The sequence below is a fragment of the Panthera pardus genome, unplaced genomic scaffold, assembly GCF_024362965.1.
Source record: "Panthera pardus isolate Hobbes unplaced genomic scaffold, ASM2436296v1 HiC_scaffold_12, whole genome shotgun sequence".
Lineage (NCBI taxonomy): Eukaryota > Metazoa > Chordata > Mammalia > Carnivora > Felidae > Panthera > Panthera pardus.
Genome location: NW_026526677.1, coordinates 2,591,931 through 2,615,545, shown reverse-complemented (window position 1 = coordinate 2,615,545; position 23,615 = coordinate 2,591,931). Strand labels below are relative to the sequence as shown.

Genomic DNA, 23,615 nt, shown 5'->3' with positions numbered 1-23,615 from the left:
CTTCGTGCAAAGAACACATCATGTCCCTCCTACCGAGGGACGGTCAGGTCATTTCCGTCGTCTCCCAGGAGCGTGTTGTGTGTTCGGGGTCTCCTGGGGCACGAGGCAGGAGCCGCCCTGGGGTATTGGCCCGGCTGGATGTGGCCAGGTGGCTGCCAGGGACACCCCAGCACGTGTCGGGGGGAGTCAGCCTGTCCCCTCGAGCAGCTGGGGCAAAGAACACACAGCAGGGGCAGAGCCGAAGTGACAACATTTGGTTAGCGGGGGCTCCTCCCAGGACCCGGGCCCAGGCTGGGGGGGCGGGGGCAGAGGCCACGTCCACTGGGAGGGCAAGGGTCCTGGGCTCCAGAGACGCACTTTCTTAGCAAGTCCACCGACTCTGCTGGCCTTGGGGCCCCACCTGCCACGTCCTGTCCCTGTGGGAAGACCACAGGCTCTCCCATCCCACCGGAGGGACCTGCCTCCCCCCTCCCTGCCCTTGGCCCAGGGCTGCAGGCCGAATGGCCCCACCGCAGGGGCACGTGCTACATAGATGTTTGCCAGGGTCCCCAAGGGGTCCCTCAGTGACCAGCACATTCTGTTAACGTTCTGTTAACCAGAGATCTGTAACATCGTGGCTCCAATGGATAACACTATTGTGTCATTGAAATATGCTGAGAGAGGGGCACCCGGGGCGGGGCTCAGTGGGTTAAGCATCTGACTCTTGATCACAGCCCACTGAGCGGAGCCCTCAGAGCCCGCAGGCGTCTGCCCTCCGGCCTTGCACTCTGGAACGCCCGGCGGGGGAGGAGGGGGGCGTCTTCCCCGGTCCCCTGCCCCTCCCCGGTTCACACCAGGTGGGTGGCTGCTGTGTGGCATCCTTGGCCAGGCGGTGTGGGGCGTGTGGGGACCCGTACCCCTGGAGAGGAGGAAGGGGAGGAGGGGAAGAGCTCAGCGGCCTCGGCCCATGCGGTTAGAGCACCGGGAGCACCCTGTGGGAAGAGCAGGCAATCCTGGGAGCACCTGGGTGGGGCGGACCACATGAGCTTCGTAAGGGCCCTGCCCAGAACCCCCAGGTCACCACCAAAGGGGGAGGGGCTTCTCCCGGGTCAAGCGGACATGGGTGCGTCCCTCTTGGTGCGACTGGGTGTGCCCGTCCCTCTTGGTGCATCCGGGTGTCCCCGTCCCTCTTGGTGCGACCGGGTGTGCCCGTCCCTCTTGGTGCGGCCGGGTGTCCCCGTCCCTCTTGGTGCATCCGGGTGTCCCCGTCCCTCTTGGTGCATCTGGGTGTCCCCCTCCCTCTTGGTGCGGCCCGGCGGGTCCTTGCCCCCTCGAGACCACCGCCGGCCCCCCCGTGGGGTGCCACCAGCTTCTACTCCCGCCTTCTGCCAGAAGGGCCTCCGGGACTGGCGGTCGGTTTTTAAACTGCGGTTTAAGGAACGGCAGGAGGAAGGCACACAGGCCAATGACTGTCTTACCAACCTGGTCGTTATTTTGAACCGTGTCTGCTTTTCAGTTTATTTTTAAATCTCGAAAGCGCAAGGAACATGCTGTTTGTCTGTGGTGTGCCTGTTCTCCCCGACGTGGCCATTCATCACTTCCCGGGGCTGAGCCTGGAGGGTGACGCCCCGGCCGCCCCGGTCTGCCTGCTGGAGCAGGAGGAACCCCGGACCGTGCGTGGCCCTCGGGGACCCACTCCTTCGGGCCACACGGGGCTTTCCCTGGCGAGGGCAGCTCACCCCGCTAAGCACCAGACCTTGAAACACATTCAGTGGAAATCTTTCCACAGTGAGTTATACCCACAGGATGCCTTGCAACCTTGGGGATAGGCAAGAAATAATTGAACCCTTTCCCAGCGACATTTCTTGTGGGATCGTTACGATTAATTTTAATAGTGATTCACATTTTTCTGAAGGCTTTGAAATGAGCTGTTTTCTTTAATCCTTTAAACAACCCTACGCAGCAAGTCCTACTCTCATCCCGTTTTATACCGAGACTCGGCGAGGTGCGCGATGCGGCCGGGAGGGGCACCACCTCCCCGCGTGGCCTCCCACCTGCCAACGTGGCCGTGACGGCTTGTCCACGCTACTGAATGGCCCCAGGCTCCTTTTCTTATGCTTCTTGTTGGAGGGTCCTTGGTTATTTTATCTTCTTCTTTAAAAGGCTTGTTTCTGCTTCTAGTCCGCTCTCACCGAGGGAACCAGGTCAGTAAGATTGTTAGAAGCGTGTACAGACCCAGCGTGAGCACGTGCCAAGGGAGACCCCGGGCTCGGTCAGTGAGCCGCCCGAGACCCTGAACGGAGGTGTCCTGTGATGTGATGCTTGATTTGGCTGCTCAGAGGCTTTGCTCTTTGTGGGTTCTTCGTTCTGGCCCGGGGTCCAGTGGGGACCCTCACGGAGACTAGCAGCACCCAACGGGTATGCAGCGCTCCCTCGAACCCAGACCTTCAGGGGGTTGGTCTGCTCTGTGCAAGCTCAGGAAAGGCCCCCGGGCTCCTGGGGCTGGGGCTCCGGGGCTCCAGTGCCCCGCTCGTCCAGAGGCTCGGAAGCTGGGGGCTTCAGATAAATTGTGAGCCAGGGAGGGGACTGCGGAACAGGCGTAAGAGGCAAATGTTTCCAAGCGGACGGGCCTGGGGCTTGGGTCCTACAGGTGCACCCTGGGCGGTGGGTCTGGTTGCACCGGGAGGGCAGGCGGGGCCCTGAGCGGCGGGACAGCTTGGGTTTCTGGCCTGGGTGACCGCAAAGGGGCGTGTCTAAAAAAGCCCGCGACGCCGAATGTCTGTGTGGCTTTCGGCATTTACATTTTATTTTACGGCAAAGGAGGCCACTGTGGCTGGGACCCCGGGAACGGGAACCCACAGCATCCGAGGCCTGAGCCTGCTTGGCCATAGGAAGCACAGGGTCCCTGACCGGGGCGGGACTCTATACTCAGCAGCTTCTGGAGTTTTCTGTGGCTTGACTTTGTTTTGCTTTAAAACATGGCTCTTTAAATCTACTTATTTTGTATCTAAAAAGAACATTTGAGTTGCTGAATCCTCGCCACTTGTAATAAATAGCAGGCGAATACAAACCACTGGCCTTGGCCTGGGTCGTGGCTACCCCCACACCCTGCCTCCAGGGCTGCTGTCTACGCCCAGGCCACCTGCCCTTAGACAGAGGTCAGCACCGGAAAGACCAGACCCTCCTCCCTTGCCACAGTCGGGAGGCTGGAAAGATCGGTTAAAGAGGAGCGTCGTCCCCAAGACCAGCGAGGATCAGAGCCCCCGCCATCACCCAGCATTGTCTGCTCTCGGTCCACGTTTCTGGGACTGTGTGTAGGTGACGTGGCTCTGGAGGCAGAGGGGCCTTCGGTGGCCGATTCCAGGGGCTTCCAGGAGCCGCTGAGTGGGACTGGTGAGTGGGAACGAGAGGCTGCTGCTGGGACATTGGGAGGTGACCTCAGTCGTGGGGCCGCGGTGTTGCCGCGTTGCCTGGCGACCCCTCCCCAGGGGACAGGCTGGCATCTGCGAAGTCTGGGCCAGTTTTCTGCCTGGTCTAGGCTGGGACTGCGCCCTCGGCTGCTGGGGTTGGGAGGGGCCTGTGGGCTGCCCGAGGGGGCGGGGCAGGGGCTGCTTTGGACACGCCCCAGATGGGGAGCCGGAAGGCCCTTGTACTTGAGGGGAGCTGAGGTCCGCCCCGCCCCGTTCTCCCTCCCCCTGCCGCGTGGGGCCGTCTCTCTCCTCTCCCTCCTCCCGAGGGGCCTCAGCCTTGTCCTCTGGGCAGAGGAATGAAGGTCCCACCCGCCTTGGATTCAGGCCGTTCTCGCTCACAGCGTTCACCTTGAACCAAGTGCCGCGTCCCCGCGGGGGCAGGTGTAACAACGGACCACACACTGGGCAGGGGGGCTAAAACCAAAGAAATATTCTCTCCTAGTTCTGCAGCCAGAAGTCCAAAATCCAGGTGGGGGCAGAGCCCTCTCCTTCCGGAGGCTCTCGGGGAGGATCCTTCTGCCTCATCCAGCCTCTCCCCTGTCTTCACGTGGCCCCTCCTGTGTCTCTCTGTCCTGTTCTCCTATAAGGACAGAGTCATTGGATCAGGGCCCACCCTCCTCCAGTGTGGCCTCACCTTCATTTGGTCACATCTGCAAAGACCCCCTTTCCACAGATGGCCCTACTCACAGGTCCCGGGGTTAGGATGTGGACGTATCTTTTAAGGGGGACGCCATTCGACCCCCTGCACCAGGAGAGGGTGGCCACCGTGGGCAGCAACCAGGAGCTCGCTGCAGAGACGAGACAGCTGGGCTCAGCTGACCGGGGTGGTGGCGAGGAGAGGGACGGCATTCTGGAAACACAGAGGTGATGTCGCAGGTACAGACACGTCATGTCCCCAGCGATGCTCAGTGTGGGCCGGGGGCTGCCTTGTTTATACGTAAGATCCTTGAGGCTTCTGGAGAGGCGAGGGGCCACACAGGTGCCCAGGGCTTAGCTGGGAGTGACGCTGGGTCCCTGCTTCCCCTGCCCAAACGTGTGTCCCGTGAGCTTTCACAGCGCCCGCTGGGCACAGGCTGCCGGCCCTGGCATCCAGGCTGCGGGAGACCGTGGCCCTTGGCTTCCTGGCCCCTCACCTGCCCGGAGATATGAGCCCCTCCCGGCCCACGGTTGAGGCTCTCTGCTGACCCCAGGACCAGAGGAGAGAACCTGGGCGCAGGGCAGCTGTGACTGCAGATGTGTTTACCTGGGGGTCAAAGCACACCTTCAGAAAGAGCCGTCTCAAAAAAGAAAAGGGAAAACACAGTGCTGTCTCCCGGGGGCCCCGAGAACTACTCCTGGGTGCCCCTCTGCGGTGGGGGCTGTTCCCTGCACGTGCACGTGCACACACTCGTAGTCCTGAGGCCCTTCCTGCCCAGATCCCGGGCGCTGACACCTGGCGGCATCGCCCTCTCGGGGGCCGGGTGGCGAAGGGGGAGGCGGCAGCTGATGAGGTTCAGACACCTGGGTCACTCCTGGTTTGCCGAGGGTGTGCGTGCCTGTGTGTCGGTGTCTGTGTGTATGGGCACGCGCCCGTGCGTGGCTCTGTGTCTAGGGAAGGGTGGTGAGCACTCAGGGAGGAGGAGGGAGCAGAGTGGCCCCGCGCTCCTGTGTGCCAGCACCAGGCACTCAGAGCGCTGGTCGTGCCCAAGGACCGGCTGGCCGCCCTGCGAGCCGCTGGCACTCGGCCGGGACAGCGGCTGCCCATTGACCCGTCAGGTCAGGGAGAGGTGGTGATGATCAAGGAGGAGGCTGGGGGGAGCCCTCGCCTTGGGAGCCCCGCCGTGTGCTGGGGCCGGGCACCTGCCCCGGGCGCGGGGTGGGGTGGGGAACCAGGTCAGGGGCCGGGGCCTCTGGGGGAGGCTTCTGCCAAGCCGAAGGCCCGGAGGGTCCCGCAGGCGGCTCTGCAGCAGGGGGACAGGGGCCCTGGCTGGGCTGGGTTCCCAGCCACTGGGGGTCCCCGCTCACGGGGGGCTGCGGGCCCCCAAAGGCCAGGCCGCTGGGCACCGTCGGCAGTGGCCGCTGCCTCCCGTTCCCCCACGTCGTCCCGCGGGCTCTGGATCTTAGTCGCTGCCCCTGTTTCGGGTCTGGAGCCTCCCCCCAGCTGGCTGTCACCTGTCCGCACCCTCAGAGGCGCGTGGCTTCTTTTTAGTCTTTTAAAGTCCGAGCCTCCCGGGAGGCTGGGACTCTGATGTGCTATTTTCTTCTCTTGCTTTAAGGCTCTTACACAATTCTCCCTTTTCGTCTTGAAGAGGAAGCTTTAAGCCTCTCCTTTTTTACTGTAGAGCATGGAAAATGTCAAATACGCGCAGAGGACGCGGAACCGGGGCCCCTCGGCACCCCGCGGTTGCCGACACCAACCCCAAAGGCGGCCGCCTCTCATCTACCTGAATGCGGTTTTAAAATAGCCCTCCGAGCTCATCTGGTGTGTAGCCACCGGCAGGGAGGCGAATGGCAGAGCGCGTGTCCCGGGCGGGGTGGGGGTCGGCGGGGGGGAGGGGAGCGGGCCCCCAAGGTTCCCCTCCAGGTCTGCTCAGGGTTCCCAGGACAGGGCCCGCCCGCGGTCCACACCTGAGTGCTGTGGGCGGGGTTCTGGAGGTCACACCCCGGAGACCCCCGTGACCTTGAGGCCACCCTCCTGGAAGATGCCCAGGGGACAGAGTCCTGGGGCCGCTTTTTCCCTGCCAGAGCGGTGGGCTTCTGGGGTGAGAGAGGGTCCCCAGCCTCTGCCTCCACTGGCGCCTCCCGCCCCCACCGGGATCCCCTCAGTCTGTTCTTGGCCGCTCAGGCCTGCCCTGAAGGTCAGTTGTTCAGTCAGCCTCGTGTGCACACCAAGCACCTAATGTATACACGCCCCCCCCCCCCCCCCGTGGGTTGGGCCCCCCGGGCAGCAGTCGTTAAATACCTGCTACTTGCTGAGTGCCCACTGGGTGCCCGACAGGCGGGATCTGGGCCTCCCTCCCCCGCCGCCCCCCACGCCCCTTGCCAGGCCCTCCCCTCCCACGTCCCCCGCGTCCCCCCAAGGAGACAGCGTCTCCAGTTCTCCTCACTTATTTTCAGCCTGGGGATGGCTGGGCCGGGGGCGTTTTCCTACAGTGAAGCCGCACACGCTCGTCGTGGGGCCCAAGCGGATGGAGGAGGCCCCTGGCCGCACGCACACGTGCACACACGCACGTCTCCGTGGTCCCTGTCACCGAGACCTCAGGCTGTGGTGAAGCCTGCTGGCCACGCTTGGCGCCTTCTGAGCCCCTTGTTACACAGACGTGCATCCCGTGGCCCTTATGTTGCCACGCTCGATGTCCACGGCAGGACGCTCCTTCCCTTGCTGGTGCCCACCTGCGCCTGGTGCCGTAAATAACCCGCGGAGCCATCCTTCGCGCCCGTGTCGATCGGATGGGATTTTATTCCCTAGAGTGAGTCTCCAGGGGGTGGCTCACCGGCCTAACGGATTCCAGCGCTTGGCGGTTTGACTCTCGTTTACAACTGCCCTCCTCTCCCTCCTTCCGGTCCGTCCGTCCGTCTTCCGCCGTTCGCAAGGCCTGCTTCTCAGCTGGGCCCGCGCAGGGCTGCGTGCCAACGGGATCCGCTGGGCTGGCCTGCAGGGTACACTGGGGGATCCCCGAATCGGAGCACTGCCCACTGACCAGCAGACCGGGGCCTGTCACTGTGGTCCGGCCTTGGTCTGTGACCAGCCCCACCCCCCTACCCGGGCAGCTGGAGGCCAAGGCAGCCCCACACCAGGCCCTTTGGGGGCACAGTGTAAGACGCATCCCACGTGAGGGCTGTGGCCGAGCACCCCTCCTCCAGCCTCTGCCAGGCTCAGCTGGGCCCTCAGGACCCCCGCCCAGCCCCAGCCGCAGCCCCCCAGCGGAGTGCCCCAGGCTCAGCGGCCAGGACGACACCCGCCCCTAGGGCCCTTGGGACTGGGGGCGAGGCGTGCAGCTGGTCGCTCGTGTTGTCGTGCCCCCTCCCCTGGGATTGTGGGTCTTTCAAGTGCCTGGATTTGCCGCGGGGAGAACTGGAGCCCCGGGGTAGGGCGAGTGGTCAGATCCCCGGGAGCCTTGCTGGGGCCCAGACGCGCCCAGGCCACGCGCACCGTCCCCACTCCGAGGAGGCGCTGTCTGTGTGTTTATCGCTGGGGACGGGGTGCGAGGGCAGCTGCGATGCCAGACCCTTCTGTCCTCGGCTGAACCACGTCTCAACCCCCAGCCCCTCCACGCTGTGCGTGACGGGAAGGAGAGCGAGGGGCACACGCGTAAAGAGGGGTGCCGCTCCCCCCACCTCGGCGAAGGGGGCTCGACGCCGCCTGGTCGTCTCCCGCGGTCTGTGTGCCTCTGTGCCAGGCGCCGTTCTGGAACAGGCTGTGGAGACTCAGCGCTTTCCCAAGCCCTGCAGGTGCCCCCAGGCTCGTCCCTCCTCCTCCCCCATCCCTGCCCGTCCTGGGCGCCCTGGGCACGCGGCCTGCTTGCGGCAGCTTAGCGATTCTGCTGAAGACGTCGCACCAAAAGTGCAATGGAAACCTAGGGGGGCTTCCCCAGGTGCCCTGTCCCCAGGGTCCAGCATCCGTGCCCGTGGGGCCCTCCCAGCCTCCTCTCTAGCTGGAATCTCTCCTAGCATTTTCTACAACCGGCCCCCCAGGTCCTTAGGGGAATCCGCTCACGAGACCCCCTTTCCACCCTCCCACGGCGAGCGAACTGGCTCCCCTCCCCTCCCCCACGAGCTCCAGGTGGCTGTCCAGAGAGAAGTGACAGTCAGCTCTCTGGGCTCCTGGTGTGGCCCAGGTGGGGCGGTGGGCGGGCTCCCCGAGCCCCCCGTTTGCAGGTGCAGCTGCACCCCGTGTGTGTGTTCAGAGCGCGTTTCCTAACTGGACGGCTCCCAGCCCGCTTGAATCCTCTGGGAGCGCCGTGGGTGGCACAGCCTTCCTCCAGGGACAAAATAAAGGTGCATGATGGACGAGCACCCGTTTCAGAAGGTCCCGGGGCCCCTGCTGTCCCTACACGTCCTGTTCTGGGTGCTGAGATGTGCACGTTGCAGCAGGCGGCTCTTGCTGGTTCGGGTCTAAGCGCTGGAGGCTGTGATCCCTCCTCCAGGAGCTTCCAAGTGCAGACGCCTGTTCCTGGCCGACCCCGGGATGCACGGGCCCCGATGGTCGTTCCCAGCCTTGGGGTCCCGAGCAGGTCCCGGGCGGGAGTCAGATCGGGTCCTCCATGGCCAGCTCAGCACATGGGAGCATTGCTGGGTCTCTAGAAGTTTCAGTGGGGGTGATGGCGAGCTGGGTCCGGGGTGGGGGGGCTGTTGCCAGGTCTGGAGGGAGGCGTGGGCAGCAAGGAGGCACCGTTGGCCCAGACACAGGTGCATCGCCAAAGGCACGGATGCGTGCAGCTCCCTGGCTTCGGCGACCTGGTGCGGGAACAGGCCAGCGTGGCAAAACAGCCAATACCTTCCAGTGCTTGCCCGGGCTCGAGGCAGAGGGACGGGGCGGGCGGGTCTGAGGCGTCATCCAGCGGATGGAGCCCTGAGGAGGTTGGTCAAGGGGGTGGGAGGGCAAGAAGTGGCTGTGCTGAGGGTCCTCGGGGCAGTGGGAGGAACCGGCAGGTCCTGGGCCTAACCCGGCGGAGCAGGAGGGGCCTGAACAGGTGGATGCAGAGCAGGTGAGGGCCAGGTGGGTCCCCGCAAGCCAAGGGGGGCACCGCGTACCTGCCCACGCTGGGTATGTCATGGCGAGCCCCCCACACGCCATCCCGGAGGTCTCCGTTGGGCTGGGTGACCTTCAAACCCTGCAGTGAGTTGAATGTTGAATGAGGACCCCCCCTAAAAGATCTGTCCTAGTCCTAGCCCCCGAGTCCGTGAATGTGACCTTGCTGGCACATGACCTTGCTTGGAATTAGGGATTTACAGATGGAGGGTCTTGGTATGAGATCGTCCTGGATTGTCCAGTGGACCCTAAATCCAGTGACCTTTAAGAGAAAGGAAAGGGGTATTAAGACAGACACACAGGGGAGGGCCATGTGACTGCAGAGGCTGGAGGGACGCTTCTTCCCTTCACCCGCCCTGGTCACAGAGCCTGGAGGGCGTGGCCCTGTGGTCTCAGGACGTGACTGGGGCGTCTGACCCCACGTGGGCTGGGGAGCCACCGGGAAGCTCCCCCGAGCACCACCTCCCGGGGGCTGGGACGGGCTGTCCCCGACACAGAGCTGAGGCTTTCGTGTGCCAGTGCAGGTGCCCAGGGCGGGGCCCCAACTGGCAGGCTGGGTTCCCTGGGGCGTCCCGGAAGGCGGGCGTCGAGGAAGGGACAGTGGGCCGTCAGGACCTGACATGGCAGGACGGGTGTCCATCCTGACCCAGAAGGACATGTCATGACCCAGGACCAGCTCTTTGTCACTCTCGGTGTCATTTTTAGCTGTCCCCTGCTGCTCACGAGGCTCCTGCTTCGCGCTTTGTGCCTCGGGACCTGTCATCTCACAGTGTGACCAGTGTGTCGGGAACAGACCCAGATGTAGGTCCCGGGACATTGGGAATAAGCCTTCTCATCTGCCCCACAGCGGTTTCTCAGTCCTGATAGCTCTGGGGGACCCACGCTCGGCGACCTGGGTCATCAGGGGTCCCTTCTCCATGTCTCAGCGACTCCACTGGACGGCTCACAGGTGGCAGGACTCGGGGCTGGATGGCCACTGCTTCAGTGTCCGTAAAATGGCTCAGGCGTGCCAAAAAGGCTGCTAGAGAGAGGGTCAGGGGTCATGGGTCAGCGCCACGCGGCTTGGGGTTTGCCAGAATCAGGTGGGGACGATGGTCAGTGGAGATGTGATAAGTTGTGAAAATTCAACTTTTTAACGTTTGTTTATTTTTGAGAGAGAGAGAGATAGAGCATGAGCAGGGGAGGGGCAGAGAGAGAGGGAGACACAGAATCCGAAGCAGGCTCCGGGCTCCGAGCTGTCAGCACAGAGCCTGACACGGGGCTCGAACCCACGAACCGTGAGATCGCGACCTGAGCCGAAGTCAGACGCTCCACCGACGGAGCCACCCACACGCCCCAGTGGAAATTCAACTTTTTAAAACAGAAACCGTGCCCCACCCCACACGAGTGCCTCTGCCGGAGTTCCTGACACAGCCCTCCAGGGCCTGTGGACGGGGTTACAATACTTTACTCCTTTCGTGGACGGAGAACAGTCCCTGGTGTGGATGGGCCGAGGCTCACCCGTCCACCCGCCGGCAGGTGCCCGGGCCGTCGTGAACGTGGGTGCCCACGTCGCTGTGTGGAACACGTCTTCGTTTCCCTTTTGGCCTCTTCGGGGACCCGAGGCATGGCCCCCCGTGTTTCACGGGTCAGGCCAGTGTCTCCTGACGCTCTCTCCCCAGGAGGCTGGGTGCCCCCACGTGGGGTTGGCTCCGGGCTGGAGGCAGGTCCTGGGGGCCTTTTGGGCACCGCATCCTCGAGCCGTCACGTCACCTTCCTGGACCGTCCCCACCGTGGCGGGACGGGCAGAGGGTGCTTGGCTCTGTGCCACCGTGGTCCCACCTGACTGGCAGGGCCACTTTCTCCACCAGACACGTGACTTCTGCCAGAACCAGTTTCCCCGTAAGCCAGCAGGGCGGGGCTGGTGGAGGCGGGGACCGGGGGTGCCTGGCTCGGGGTCACCAGGAGCTCCCCACGGTTGGTTAGCAGAGCGGCCCAGACGGCAGGGCTGCGGCTCGTACCCCAGCGGCGGCCTGCCCAGCCGGTCCGCGGGGGAATAAGGCTTCACGTTGGAGGCTGAAGGGAGGGGGGGCCCGGACCCCTGCGAGACCCCGTCGGCTGCTCACCCGATGGATGAAAACCCGCGGGGCCAGGCTGCGCGAGGGGGAGGATGGCACATCGCACAGTGGGAGTCGGCAGAGGTGGGCCCGCTGAGCGCAGGCCTGGGAGTGGCGGTGGGGAGGACGGCCTGTCCACCCAGCGGGGTCCTGGGCTCTCACCCAGGGCCGGGAAGCCTGGGGATATCGCAAAGACGCAGCCCAGCAAACGTTCCCTCTCTGGAGTTCCGGTCCCGGCTCCCGGAACAGTCCCAGCAGAAGTGGGCGATGTGGGGGGCCCAGCACCACCTGCTCCGGGCGAGGTGGGAGCGGGGAGGGCCTCCACGAACCGGCCGCGTGGCCCTGGCCGAGTCAGCTGGTTCTCGGGCCTCAGTTACTGCATCTGTGAAATGGAGAGAAGGCAGGCGAAGGGAGCGTTTGAATGCTTGGGGTTTTTTTTTGTGTTTTTTTTTTTGTTTTTTTTGCTTTGCTTTCCAGACTTGGATCCTCCCGGCCCCTGGACAGAGTGGGAGGCAGAAGTGGGGGGGATCGTGCCTGCCGCCCACCTGCTGACTCATTCAGCATCCGGTGCCAGTGAGGACAGAGCGCAGGGGTGGCGTGCACACGTTGGTGGAGCTTCTGCTGTGTGAGAACCGGCACCCGCCTCTGAGCAGGGAGTTTCCAGTTTATACAAGGATTCACTGTCCACGCCGGGGAAGCCAGGCCTCCCTTGGGCCCCTCCATGCCGCAAAACCCGATGAAACCTGCTCCCACCTCAGTGCTCTGCAGGCATGAGCTCGAGCCCTTCTGGAAGCTCCAGTCTGCGGGGGACCCGGGAGCCGGGGGGGCTGAGCCCGTGTAGGATGGGGAGGGGGGAGTGTGGGGGTGCACGTCCCGTCCCAGGACAGGTTCTCCTGGAGGAAGCCGGCAACCGCCCATTTCCAGGTGGGCGGGAGGGAGGCAGGGGGTTTCTGCACCCCTGCACTCGGGCCGGGAGACACGTTTGGCCTTTGGCAGGAGCAGCCGCGGCTCTGGGTGGTGGTCCCACCTGTCTCGGGTCCTTGGCGGCTCCTGCGAGTGGGGGAGCTGCAGCCCGGCATGGCTCAGATCCCTGAGCGGCGCTCCCAGGTGGCTCCGTTGACCCCGCATGCACTGAGGGGCAGAGGGGACCGCGCGGGCCCGGGGTTCCGCTGCCATCTGGGGCAGGGAGGTGCTCCCGCCCAGATCTGGAGCCTTGTCCCCTGCAGGGGAGAGTCTGGAGGGGTCCGTTAGGAAGGAAGCTTCACCCTGACCCGGGACCCACGTGGCCTGGGAGTGGTTTTGTGGAGTCCGGGTCCGGTGGGGCATGAAGGAGGGGGCAGTGGAATTGTCCACCGAATAGGCGGCCGTCGGACACGTGTCTTCCGTGTCACCTGTTTGAGACGGTCAGTTGTGGCAGAGGCTCCATAAATTTTGCCCCCGACTTCCGCTCACGCCGCCATGTCAGCCCTCGTGTGGCCGGACCACGGGCACTAAATGAGTGGTGCACGTGGGAAGGAGATGCCCACAGCCGGAGAGTGGGGAGCAGGGAAGGGGCCTGTGGAAATCCCGCGTCGTTCAAGGTAGATTCCGCCTGGACCGTGCCCGAGGCTGGTTCTGGGACAGGATGGAGCATAATTACTGCGTGGCGTCCAGCAGCCCGATCCCCCCGGGCCGCCGTGTGAACCCGCCGAGGGTCCCCGGGTGCACGTCCGACCTTTGCGTTTCGTGGGCACTGTTCGCGGTCTCTCCCGCGCCTTCCGGAGGCCCCCCCCCCCAGCCTCATTCCACCTGGGGAGGGAGACTGTGCTGGTTTCTGCTGGCCCTGGAGCTCGCCGTCTCGGGACCCGTGGCGTCCCCGTGGCGTCCCCGCGCTCCTGAGCCACCAGGCTTATTTCTTTAGGGCTTAGCGTCACAAACAGTGGTAGTTTGCGTTTCCTGGCAAACAGCACACGCAGCCCTTCTAAACCTTTCCTGAGCCTCGTCTGTTAGCCTGCACAGCAGCCCTCCACGTCCGTACCGTCATCGGCCTGTCACAGACCGCGAAACCACGGCACAGAGCAGTGGAGTGGCCCGTGTGCCCCGACGGGGGCTGCCTTCCGTCCTGTTCCACTCGTGTTCTCTTTGTGGGCTCCTGTCGACGATTGTGGCAGGAACAGCACCATGTCCGAGTGTATGGGTTAGGGTTCTCGTGTGTGTGTGTGTGTGTGTGTGTGTGTGCAGGTTGGTGTGCAAGCCCAGAGGACGGGGAGCCAGGAGCCCCAGCAGCGCCCCCCCCGCCGTCGCTGACTTGACTCTGTGCAGCAGGTGTGTGTAGGATGCTGCCCATCCCCAGGGGTCCAGGCCGCCCCCCTTTCTGATGGCGGGTGGGGGGGCCCCAAGGCCAGCTGGGCTGGTGGACGTGGTGCAGTCATGATGCTCCGGTCATGCCCCAGAACAGCCTCGGGCACTGCCCAGGTGGGATTTACATTGTGTGAAAACTGGACGTGACGTTCGCACAGACCCCACATGCCCAGGAGCACAGGACCAGGGGCTGGGCACAGGGGGTCCTTCAAGATCCGGGGCGCGTGTCCCCTGAGCATGCCACGGCGCCTCCCACCCAGTGCCGAGCAGCCTGGGGCCAGGCAGGCTGGCGTCTAAGACCACCCACGACAGAACCGGTGAAGGGGCCGCGTGTGTGAGAACACCCTTCTTTGGAGAGGGGAACGGTCCGTCCGGCATGCAGAACTAGCTGGGCCTCCTTGTGGGCCTCCCCTTCCTGAGACGCCCAGCGAACCGGGCGGCCCGACCGGGGAGGGGGCCCCGGAACCACCCTCCTCCCTCCTGAGGGCTCAGCCTGCCGGTGGAGTCCAAGGTGGTGGCCGCTGTTGAGGGACCCCCGGTTCCCCTCCGCAGAGGGGGATCCACCTGGGGGCATCCCTGCCTGCACACTCTCCCCCTCCCAGGGTCCCCAGCAGGGTGCGGCCCCAGCCCTCGGCTTCCCCCCTCCGCAGGGTCCCCCTTCCCCTCGGGAAGGGCCGACACCTGCCGACCCCAGAGTCTCCTGAGCAGGAGTAGCTGCGGAGGGTCCCGTGGGGGGATGTGGGGGCGGGCAGTGGGGGACACTGAGGCTGGAGGGGTCTGGAGGAGAGGGGAGGCTGGCCCGAGCCCCTGGGGTCCGCAGTGACCCGCCTCCCCGCCCTGTACCCCCGCCCCAGCCTGCTGCAGCCCCTGGGGCCCCAGCCTCGGGGGGAGTGAGGCACACGTGAGCTGTGGCTCACTGCAGCCCGTGACCCACTTTCTTCAGCTTTCTTGCGGGAGTTGTCTGCCCACACGCGAGGCTCCAGCCCCATAATAAGGGAAGACGAGCAGCCGGCTCCAGGCAGAAGCGCCCCGGCTTTGGCCGTGTGCCCCCCGCTGCGGCGGCCACCTAACTGCGGGGCCGTCAGTCCCCCTACCAGGGCAGACAGCGGCCCGTGGGGCCTCCTCCCCGGGGGGAGAGCCGGGCGGTGGGGGCGCCCAGAGAGAGGGCTTCAGCACCCGGGGCAGGTCCCCCCCACCCCCCGCCCAGGTACGTCCAGGACTTGTAGACGGAGGCCAGGCCCCCCCCACGGGCTTCCTCTTCCAGAAGGGGGCGTGAGGTCGCGCTGGGGCCCCAACCCACCTCCCTGCTCCAGGTGTGGGAGGGTGGGGCGGGGTCCCTGACCGCCGCGGGCCCAGGTCTCCTAGCTGGGCTCCCGATGCCCCCTCCTGCGGTGGCCCTCCCCACTGCACCCCCGCCCCAGAGGGGGTTACAGTCTGCCTCTGAAAATCAGCCCCCTTCAGTCGGGACAGCCGCAGGATCTGGGGGGGACATGGTGGGGTCAGGCCTTCAGGGCACCACAGGGAGCCCAGCCCGGGGCCTGGGGCTCCCAGAACCGGGTGGGACTGGTGTGCACCGGGCAGTGCGTGTGGGCGGTGCCCAGGCCAGCTGACCCCGGCACTCAGCATGCAGTTGGCCCGGTGTCGGTCAGGAGGCCAGGTGGGCGGATGCCAGAACCCGGCCCTAACCCACAGCCACATGACCCAGCTGAGTCAGCCTGAGAAACGCCCAGGCTGGCAGGCCACTTCCTGCCCCCACCCCGCGTTCCTCCACACTCCACAGCCACGGCTGGAAAATGTCTCTCTGGGGGAGGCCCCGCTTCTGCTGACCACCCCCCCAGCGGAGCCTGGCCCCCTCCCCTCCTTTCTGGCCCTGGCTTCAGCCCTCCAAAGCACAGAAGGGACTCGGGGCTTGAAGCTGTGCCACCAGAGAGGGCCTGGCTTATGCCACGGGGCCTTACACTGGTCATTTTCCCTCCGGGGACCTTGGTTTCTGCATCCTTTAAACAGGACATTGAGATCTTCTCTCCCTGCCTCTTGGGTGCCATTGCATTGCATCTGATGGGGTACCACGTATGAAAGGGCCCAGGGGCGCCTTGAGGGTCATCAGCACAGCAGGTAGACTGGAAACACCCCAGTTCCAAAGCCCCTTGGGGCCCGAACACCAGTCCAGGTGGGCACCGGGAGACCTTGAAGGACCAGCCCCCACACACCAAAGTGCATGCTGGGATGTCCTGAAGAGGCTGCCACTCCCCTGGGGCCTTCTCACCCTGCCCAGGTTGAGCCAAGTGGTCGGTCCAGCCCGGCACGCTTCTGGAAACTCGTGCTGGTGTCTGCCCTCAGGAGGGAGCAGAGCAGCTGCTGGGCTGGAGCGTAGGGTGGCCTCCCTGGCGTGGCTCTGGAGACCTGGGTGGTTTTTCCCCTCAGCAGGCTCCTCACGGCCACTAGCCTTGGGACCTTAGCAGGTTTCTGGAACGTAAGGGGGTGTTGTTGACAGGGTGGCTGCTGTCTTCCAACTGATGGCTGCTGTCTTCTAACTGATGGCTGCTGTCCTTCTCTGTCCATTGGCTGTGAGGTCGGAGAGCCAAATGGGGGGGGCTTATGTCGCTTCATCCCTGAGCCTGTCTGTGACTTTGGAGCGTTTTCCCCGCAGCCTTTTACGGTCCCCTGCATTCAGGCAAAGGTATGAGCCCAGCCACGTTGGCGGCGGTGGTGGTGGGAGCCAGGCCACGAGGCCCTGCTTCTCTGCTCCCATCGGTGACAAAGAGCCGCTGGTGACCTGAGCCCTGTCCCCCCCGCCTGGGAACCTCTGCTCTTGCCCCCAGCACGGCTGGGCCGGACCCGTCACTCTGGCCCCTGTCTGAGAGCTCACCAGGCCCCTGTGGGCCCCTCCCTGGGCCCCCGCGGGTCTGGGGCTCTGCCCCCTCTGCTCAGAAGAAACCTCCATTTACAAATAGGGACTTGGAGAGAAACGTGGCGAGCTGGGGCACACAGCCGTCAGCGGTGGGGCTGGACCCCTCTCCCCAGCTCCGTGTGTGGTCCCCAGGCATCTGTGGGGGGACCGGGGGAATGTGGTCAGAACCGTACCCCCACTTGTGCGCCTGCGGGTGGAGTGGGAGGTGCGTCCATTCTGCTGGATCCTGCTGGATTCCTTCTCTGTCTCAGGCCTTCCCACGGAGAGCTGAGGCTTGGCGGGTTTTGGCCCAGATAACCGGGCTGTGCGTCCTGCCTGCGGAGCCCTGATAAGGCACCAGTGACCTTTCTTTATAAGGATCCCATTGTTCTGGCTCGAAGGTGGGCGTCTGGGTGCTGGTGGAGGGGACAGTGCTTGGGGGCAGGAAACTGCCCAGAAGGCAGGTTCCAGTGGGGGCTGGGAGTGTGCCGGGGTGGGGGCGGGGGTGGGCTCCGTGCCCACTCCCCAGGCCTTGCTGTTGGCCTTGGCCCAGCCTCAGAGAGCATGTCACCTGGCAGGTGCCCAAACGAGGATGTCAACTCAGGGACGCCGGGCTGGCCCAGCCAGGGGCACAGCCTGACCTGTACCTGCGTGCTCGGGGCCAGCCCCGCGTGGGACCTGTCGCCCACTGATGTGGGGGGGCTCTCAGGCCCCAGATGGGAGACCAGAGGGAGTGCCCCTGCGCCCTTGAGCAGCTGGACCCCGGGCCTGGGGAGCAACCAGGCAGGCAGTGAGGGACAGAGGGGACGGCTGCCCACCGTGAGTGCGGCCCCAGGTTGGGGCTGGCTCAGCTGGGGGGGGGGGGGTCTGTGTCGTCACGTCCCCCGTTCCTCAGCACCCCCTTCCTCCCCCGGGCTGCATGGGGGCTGCACTCCCAGGACCCGCAAGCCTTCCGTTTCATCCTCAGGAGGCCTCCCCGTGCCAGACCCACCCCCTCCGCAGCCCCTGCTGGCACCCAGAGGGCGGGGCCGCGGTCCTCTGGTGCTGGAGCCACCCCTGGCGTGGCGGGCAGGTGGGGACAGGACCCTCTCCAGGGCCATGATGGAGATCTGCCCCAAACCCACCCTGGCCACCTCTCTGAGGACCCTGCCCTGCCCTGCCCTGCAGAGAAGGAGGAACGAGGCGCTGGGACGTTGGCTGCGCGGCCTTCATTCACCCCAGGGGCCTCTGGGGCAGGCCGTGAGTCCCTGCTCCTGGCATGCACTGGATAGACAGTGAACAGGATGGACAGACACCACTCCTCTCCTAGGACCTGTGTCCTATGGGAAAAGAGAGCTAGTGGAGAAGAAAGGAACCCCAGGGAGAAGCTCTGGAGCTCGGAGTGCTATGTGGAGAATCTGCTGTGTGAGGTGCGAGGGGGGCGGCCTTCTGGAAGGCGACGTTGCAGCTTAGTGTGGGAAGGACCCCGCCAGGCGGGGGGTGTGGGTGACGGCATTCCAGGGGGGACGGTCCAGAGCAGAGGCCCTCGGGGAACGGGCTCTGCATTCTCCAGGGACAGAAAGGGGCCCGTGTGGCTGGGAGAGTGAGTGGGAGGAAGGGTGGGGCTGTGGAGGGGCTGGAAGACGGGGGCCAGGGGACTGAGGCTGGCCTGTGTTCTCTGGGCCGGGAGCCACTGGGGAGATGTGACCCGGATTAACTTTTGCAGTGGACGCAACAGCACCCCCTCCCCAACGCCTCACCCCTGCCTTGCCCACAGCAGAGATCAAGCGCCCAGAGTCAACAGCAGCCAAGGGTGGGACGACCAAGGGAGGTACGAATTCAGAGACCCCTCCCCGTCTGGGCAGGTCAGAGGCGGCTTGTAGGGGCCCCAGCACTTTTCTGGGGTGTCAGGACACAGAGGGGACATTCACTGGTGCACACCTGCATTGCATTCGGATTGGAGGGTGTCCATAGAGCAGTTCAGTTGTTTGAAGGTCACCTCTGATGTGTTGGGCCAATAGGAAGGAAGTGGGGAGAAAAGGAGGACTACTCAGCTGACTGGCTGGAAAGATCCATGGAGGAGGGAGGGAGGGAGGGATGAGAGGTTGGGTGGATAGATGGATAGATAGGCAAATGGGCAGCTGGCTGGCTGGCTGGATACATGATTGGATGGATGAATGGGTGGATGGATGGATGGATGAGTGGATGGATGGATGGATAGATAGACAGACGGACATGTAGATGGATGGATGGACAGATGGATGGATGGATGGATAAATGATTGGAGGGATGGATGGATGGGTGGGTGGATGGACAGATGGGTGGGTGGATGGATGGACGGATGGACAGGTGGGTGGGTGGATGGATAGACGGATGGACAGGTGGGTGGGTAGGTGGATGGATGGATGGGTGGGTGGGTGGTTAAATGATTGGATGGATGAATGGGTAGGTGGGTGGATGGAAGGATGGATGGATGGACGGATGGACAGGTGGGTGGGTGGGTGGATGGATGGATAGATGGGTGAGTGGGTGGATAAATGATTGGATGGATGAATGGGTGGGTGGGCAGATAGATGGACAGACGGATGGGTGGGTGAGTGGATGGATGGATAAATGATTGGAGGGATGGATGGATGGGTGGGTGGATGGACAGATGGGTGGGTGGATGGATGGACGGATGGACAGGTGGGTGGGTGGATGGATGGACGGATGGATGGGTGGGTGGGTGGATGGATGGACGGATGGATGGGTGGATGGATGGACAGGTGGGTGGGTGGATGGATGGATGGATGGACGGGTGGGTGGATGGATGGACGGATGGATGAGTGGATGGATGGATGGATGGATGGATGGATGGATGGACGGATGGATGGTTAGATGGACGGGTGGATGGGTGGGGGGATGGATGGATGGATGGATGGATGGATGGATGGATAAATGATTGGAGGGATGGATGGATGGATGGGTGGATGGACAGGTGGATGGAGGGAAGGGGGAGGGAAGGAGGATGGTGTACATGGGTGGATGGTGCAGCTCACAGACTAGAGTCCCACTGGCCATTAGCAGTGCTGGGAGAAGGCACCTATAGGGTCTGAGAAGGCAGCCAGGATCCTCACGCCCTCTCTACTCTGCTTTGGGTGGAGCCAGGGCAGATGGGCCAGCTGGGAGCTGAGGCTGAGCTGTAAGCCAGGCTCAGGCAGTGTGGGCCAGAGTCCCTCCACCCGCACCAAGTCTGTAAGGCTTAACCACTAAGACAGGTGAGACCCCAGGTGAGGGAGGCCTACCTGGGCCATCACCCCTCATCATCCTCCCTGGGGGCCCCTGCAGGTCAAGTTCATGTCTGACTCGTCTTGGCCACCAACCTGGGTGCTTGGAAAATCTCAGCCGGATGAGTCAGTCAGTCAGCTGGGCCTCGTCTCTGGTGCTGGCTTCCTGGCAGGCTAGAAGTGTCCACTGACACTGATCGGCAGGGCTGGGCCCCCCAGATGCCCGTCCTTCTGGCCCAGCAGCGGGTTTGCTAGAAGCCCAGCTGAGGTAGCGGGAGCGTCGGCCAGGAGCTGGGTTCTGAATCGGTCCCAATTGGCTCAAACACAGGCCTCGCCAGTTATTAGCTGTGTGGCCTTGGGCCCAAATCCCAAACAGCAAAGGTAACCAGCTTAGCCAGGTGACAAGACAGTGGTTAGGAAGGGAAGGGCTGGGAGCCCCTCACTCTGACCCTCGGGGGGGGGGGGCACAGAGAAGGTTCTGGGGCTGCCACGGGAGGAGGTCCGGGGCCACCACCAGATGCCCTGGGCCCCGCCCACTCCGGAGCCCCGCCCAGTCATAGCAGGAAAGGCTCTGTGTCTGAGCCCCCGCCCTGAAAGCCCAGGGCCTTGGGAGGAAATGGGGCCTTTGTCTTGGGTTTGGCGGGAAGCCACGGGCCCACCCAGGGAGGTGGCTGCAGCCCCAGACCTGGAGGAGAGATGGGTCAGTGGGCCTTCACGGAGCACGTCCTCAGGGAGCGGACGGAGCACGGGATTAGGAGTCAGGGTCCCTGCTGTGCCACCACCCACCGGGCCATGACCACAGGGCAAGGCCTCCAGCTCTCGGAGCCTTGATTTCCTCATCTATAAAATGGGCTGACGTTGGGGACTTATGTCGACCGCTTGCCCCAGGCCTGCCCAGGGCAGAAGAATCTGGGAGGAGGCCCAGGCCTGCTCGTGAGTGATGGGCTGGGCTGTGCCTAGGGCTGGGAGGAAGCTCATTCGGGAGAGCCAGGGCAGGGTGTGAACTGGGGTGCATCTGGCTCTCAGCCCACCTGCGTTCTCTCTCGGTGTGACGTTGTTGGGGCGCCCGCAACAGAGACCCCCAGGAGGAGCCGAGGCAGAGGGAGGAGAGCCAGGGGCAGGGGGTGCAGGAGGCAGGATGTGCAGGCGGGGCCAGCTGCCCCCGGCGCTCTAGGTTGTGGACCACACAGCCCTTGTCTCTCTGCCGCCTCCCCTGGGTGGGTCAGCGGCCGTCTCCCCTGGAATGGCTCCGTCACCGGGGAGGGCGGGTCTGGTGGCCTGGCCTGGGTCCATGGCACATCTCAGGTCCACTTGGCTGCAGCCAGGGTCCTGCAGAGCCAAGGGAGTGCTGGCCTGGGGGTGCGTTGTCCCCAGGGCAAGCTGTGCGCTGCTTAGGCGGGGGCGTGGTCTTTCCCACAGGGGCGTGGTCTCCCCCGGGCGACCACCCCCTGCTTGCCGGTGGGTCCCCCCGCCAGGCCCTCCTCGTCCACTCCTGAGACGCCCCAAGTGAGGGCCTGAGTATAAGACGGGGTGACGCCCGCCACTCCCGACTCCGGGAAGTGTCTCCGTGCCCCTAAGACGGGGCGGGTGGGAGGATGCCCGCCGGCCCCTGGGCTCCCCCGGTCTCAGCGTGAGGTGTGACCGCCTCTCTCCCGTCCTTCCTTCCAGAAGCCTCCCAGCGCCCAGGCCATGAAGGAGGAGGCCTTCCTCAGGCGCCGCTTCTCCCTGTGTCCACCTTCCTCCACCCCCCAGAAAACCGACCCCCGGAAGCTCACCCGGAATCTGGTCTTCAGTGGAGAGAACGAGCTCTACCCCCTCGGCCCAGGTCAGTGCCCGCGGCTTCCCGGGTTTTGTCCTGGTCAGCGAGGGGGATTAAGCCCCATCCACCGTGGCGTCATGGGAGGTCAGCAGGGGGCTCCCTCGCCGGGGTTATGGGGCAGCTCGTCCGTGGAGAGGCCGTGTGGTGTGGCGGCCCCAAACCTGCCCTCCTGAGACAGGCCCCCTGAACCCCAGCCCCAGTTCTGGCTGGGTGACCCTGGGCCAGCCTCAGGGCCTCTCTGGGGCTCAGTTTCCTCCTCTGTGAAATGGGGATGTGAGCTCCCAGTTACAAAGGAGTCCCGGGCTCTGGGAGGGAACAGTCCAGACTGGGTGCCCTCAGGCCGCCGGTGGGTGAAGCACTGAGCACGCAGGGGACAGGGTCACCCGTACCTGCTGGTGCTTGCCCGGCCCCAGGTCCCTGCCACCCCAGCTCCTCGTTCCTCCCGGGTCCGCCCAGCAGAGCCCAAGCTGAGCGCTGTCTGCGTGTCTGTGACTGCTGCCCCAGAGGGCCTGCCTCCCTCCCCGTCCTGGGAGACATCGCCTCCTCGGCCTGCCCGCCCCTCGGCCGCTGCCAGCTTCGGGAGGGAGGAGAGGGACGCCCCAGCTGTTCCCGGCCGCAGTGTCCGTCCTGCCCCCACCTGTCACCGGGAGAGCCTCAGGCCAATAGGCTGTCAGGACATGAGGGGCTTCTGGGGACATCCCACCCAGTCTCACGAGCAGATAGGAACATGCCGTGTCAGGTCTCACAGGCCAGGGCACAGGACACCTAGGGAAATAAAGCTGACATCTGTTCTCTGCTGCCATGCCCTCTCGGGAGCGGGCGGTGGAGGGGGTGGGAAGGACACATCCCAGTTGGTGGCCGGTCTCAGAGGTCTTTGGTCCCCAGAGTGGCCGCCCCATGCAGTGAGGGACCCGGTAGGTGAAGACCTTTTCTCAGGAGGGGAGGGCAGGTCCTGGGGGAGGGGTGGGGAGGTAGGTGTGGACGGAGGAGAGGAGCCAGTTCCAAGAGGAGCTCCCTTGAGCTAGGAGGATTCCCCAGCAGGCGTCACCCACACTGGGAGGCGACAGAGGCCGGGTGAGCCCCCCAGGACAGCCCTTGAATCGAGGGGTCCTGGAGGAGAGGCCACCTCGGAGGTGGGGAAAGCCCCGTGCTCACCGCCCAGCCCGGGCCTCGGGTCAGGGCGCAGGGGGCTTTGCAGAAGCAGAGGCAGCGAGGCAGCATCCCTGCCGGGGCGGGAAGGCCAGAGCACCTTGAGTGGCCTCTGTCCTAGGGCCTTTGCTGCCCTAGGTGAAGCCGGGCCCCCCAGGACAGAATCATTTCCCCAGGTGGCCATACTGGCTCTTCTGCAGGGCACGGCTCTCGGTCCCCGGCCCCCCGGCCCCCCAGGGGCTCCGGGAGGTGGGTCTGTGGAGCCCCTGCCAGGGCTGGGTCTGGGGACACCTGTGTCCCCGCCCCACCGGGATGGTTCTCCCCCCAGCGGCTACCACCTCTGCTCCTCGGCACAGGGACCCGGCTGTGAGCCGGGGCGCGTGGCCGGCGGGCCTCCCGAGACCAGCCCCTCTTCCTCCTGCCCATAACCGCAGCCTCGGAAGCCCCGTTCAGGACAGAAGGAGCTAGGCAAGGGCGGCTGTTTCCCCGGGACTGAGTCCGGACGCTTCCCTTTTCTCTCCCTCGCCCTCAACCAAGCCGGACAGGAAAACGGGCACCTGCCAGGTCGGGGTGCAGGGACAGTGCCCGGCCACCTCCCTCCCAGAGTCCAGCTCCCAGAAGGTTAGGGAGAGAGGGCAGGCCAGGCGCGGTCCAGGCGCCCTGAACCCACCATGGGCCTCCAAACCTGGACACCGCGTTCCTCCCCCAAAAGCGGGGGCCTGGCCTTACGGTCCTCGAAGGACGTTCCGCGCCCAGGGTGCCCGGGCTCCTCCCTGTGCCCAGGTCCTCACTCCAGCTGCTCTCTTGCAGGGAAGGACTTGGAGCCCAATGGCCAGCCGCTGCCGAGGGACGAAGGGCCCCCGACCCCGGGCTCTGCCACCAAGGGGCCACCGGTA

The 23,615-nt window shown here is 64.8% G+C and overlaps 1 protein-coding gene across 5 annotated transcripts in view; it reads left to right on the top strand.

Moving 5' to 3' along the window:
• The window catches only part of OSBPL5 (oxysterol binding protein like 5), a 79,762-nt gene that overhangs the window by 33,399 nt on the left and 22,748 nt on the right, over window positions 1-23,615 (top strand). For 2 of the 5 annotated variants that reach the window (XM_053899325.1, XM_053899326.1), the window contains exons 2-3: window positions 21,420-21,576; window positions 23,530-23,612. In XM_053899325.1, the coding sequence (XP_053755300.1) occupies window positions 21,420-21,576; window positions 23,530-23,612 (240 nt within the window). Of the gene's footprint in view, window positions 1-11,206; window positions 11,361-11,814; window positions 12,045-20,474; window positions 20,685-21,419; window positions 21,577-23,529; window positions 23,613-23,615 lie in introns of those variants that run through there. The other 3 variants (XM_053899324.1, XM_053899327.1, XM_053899328.1) reach the window with 3 other exon arrangements.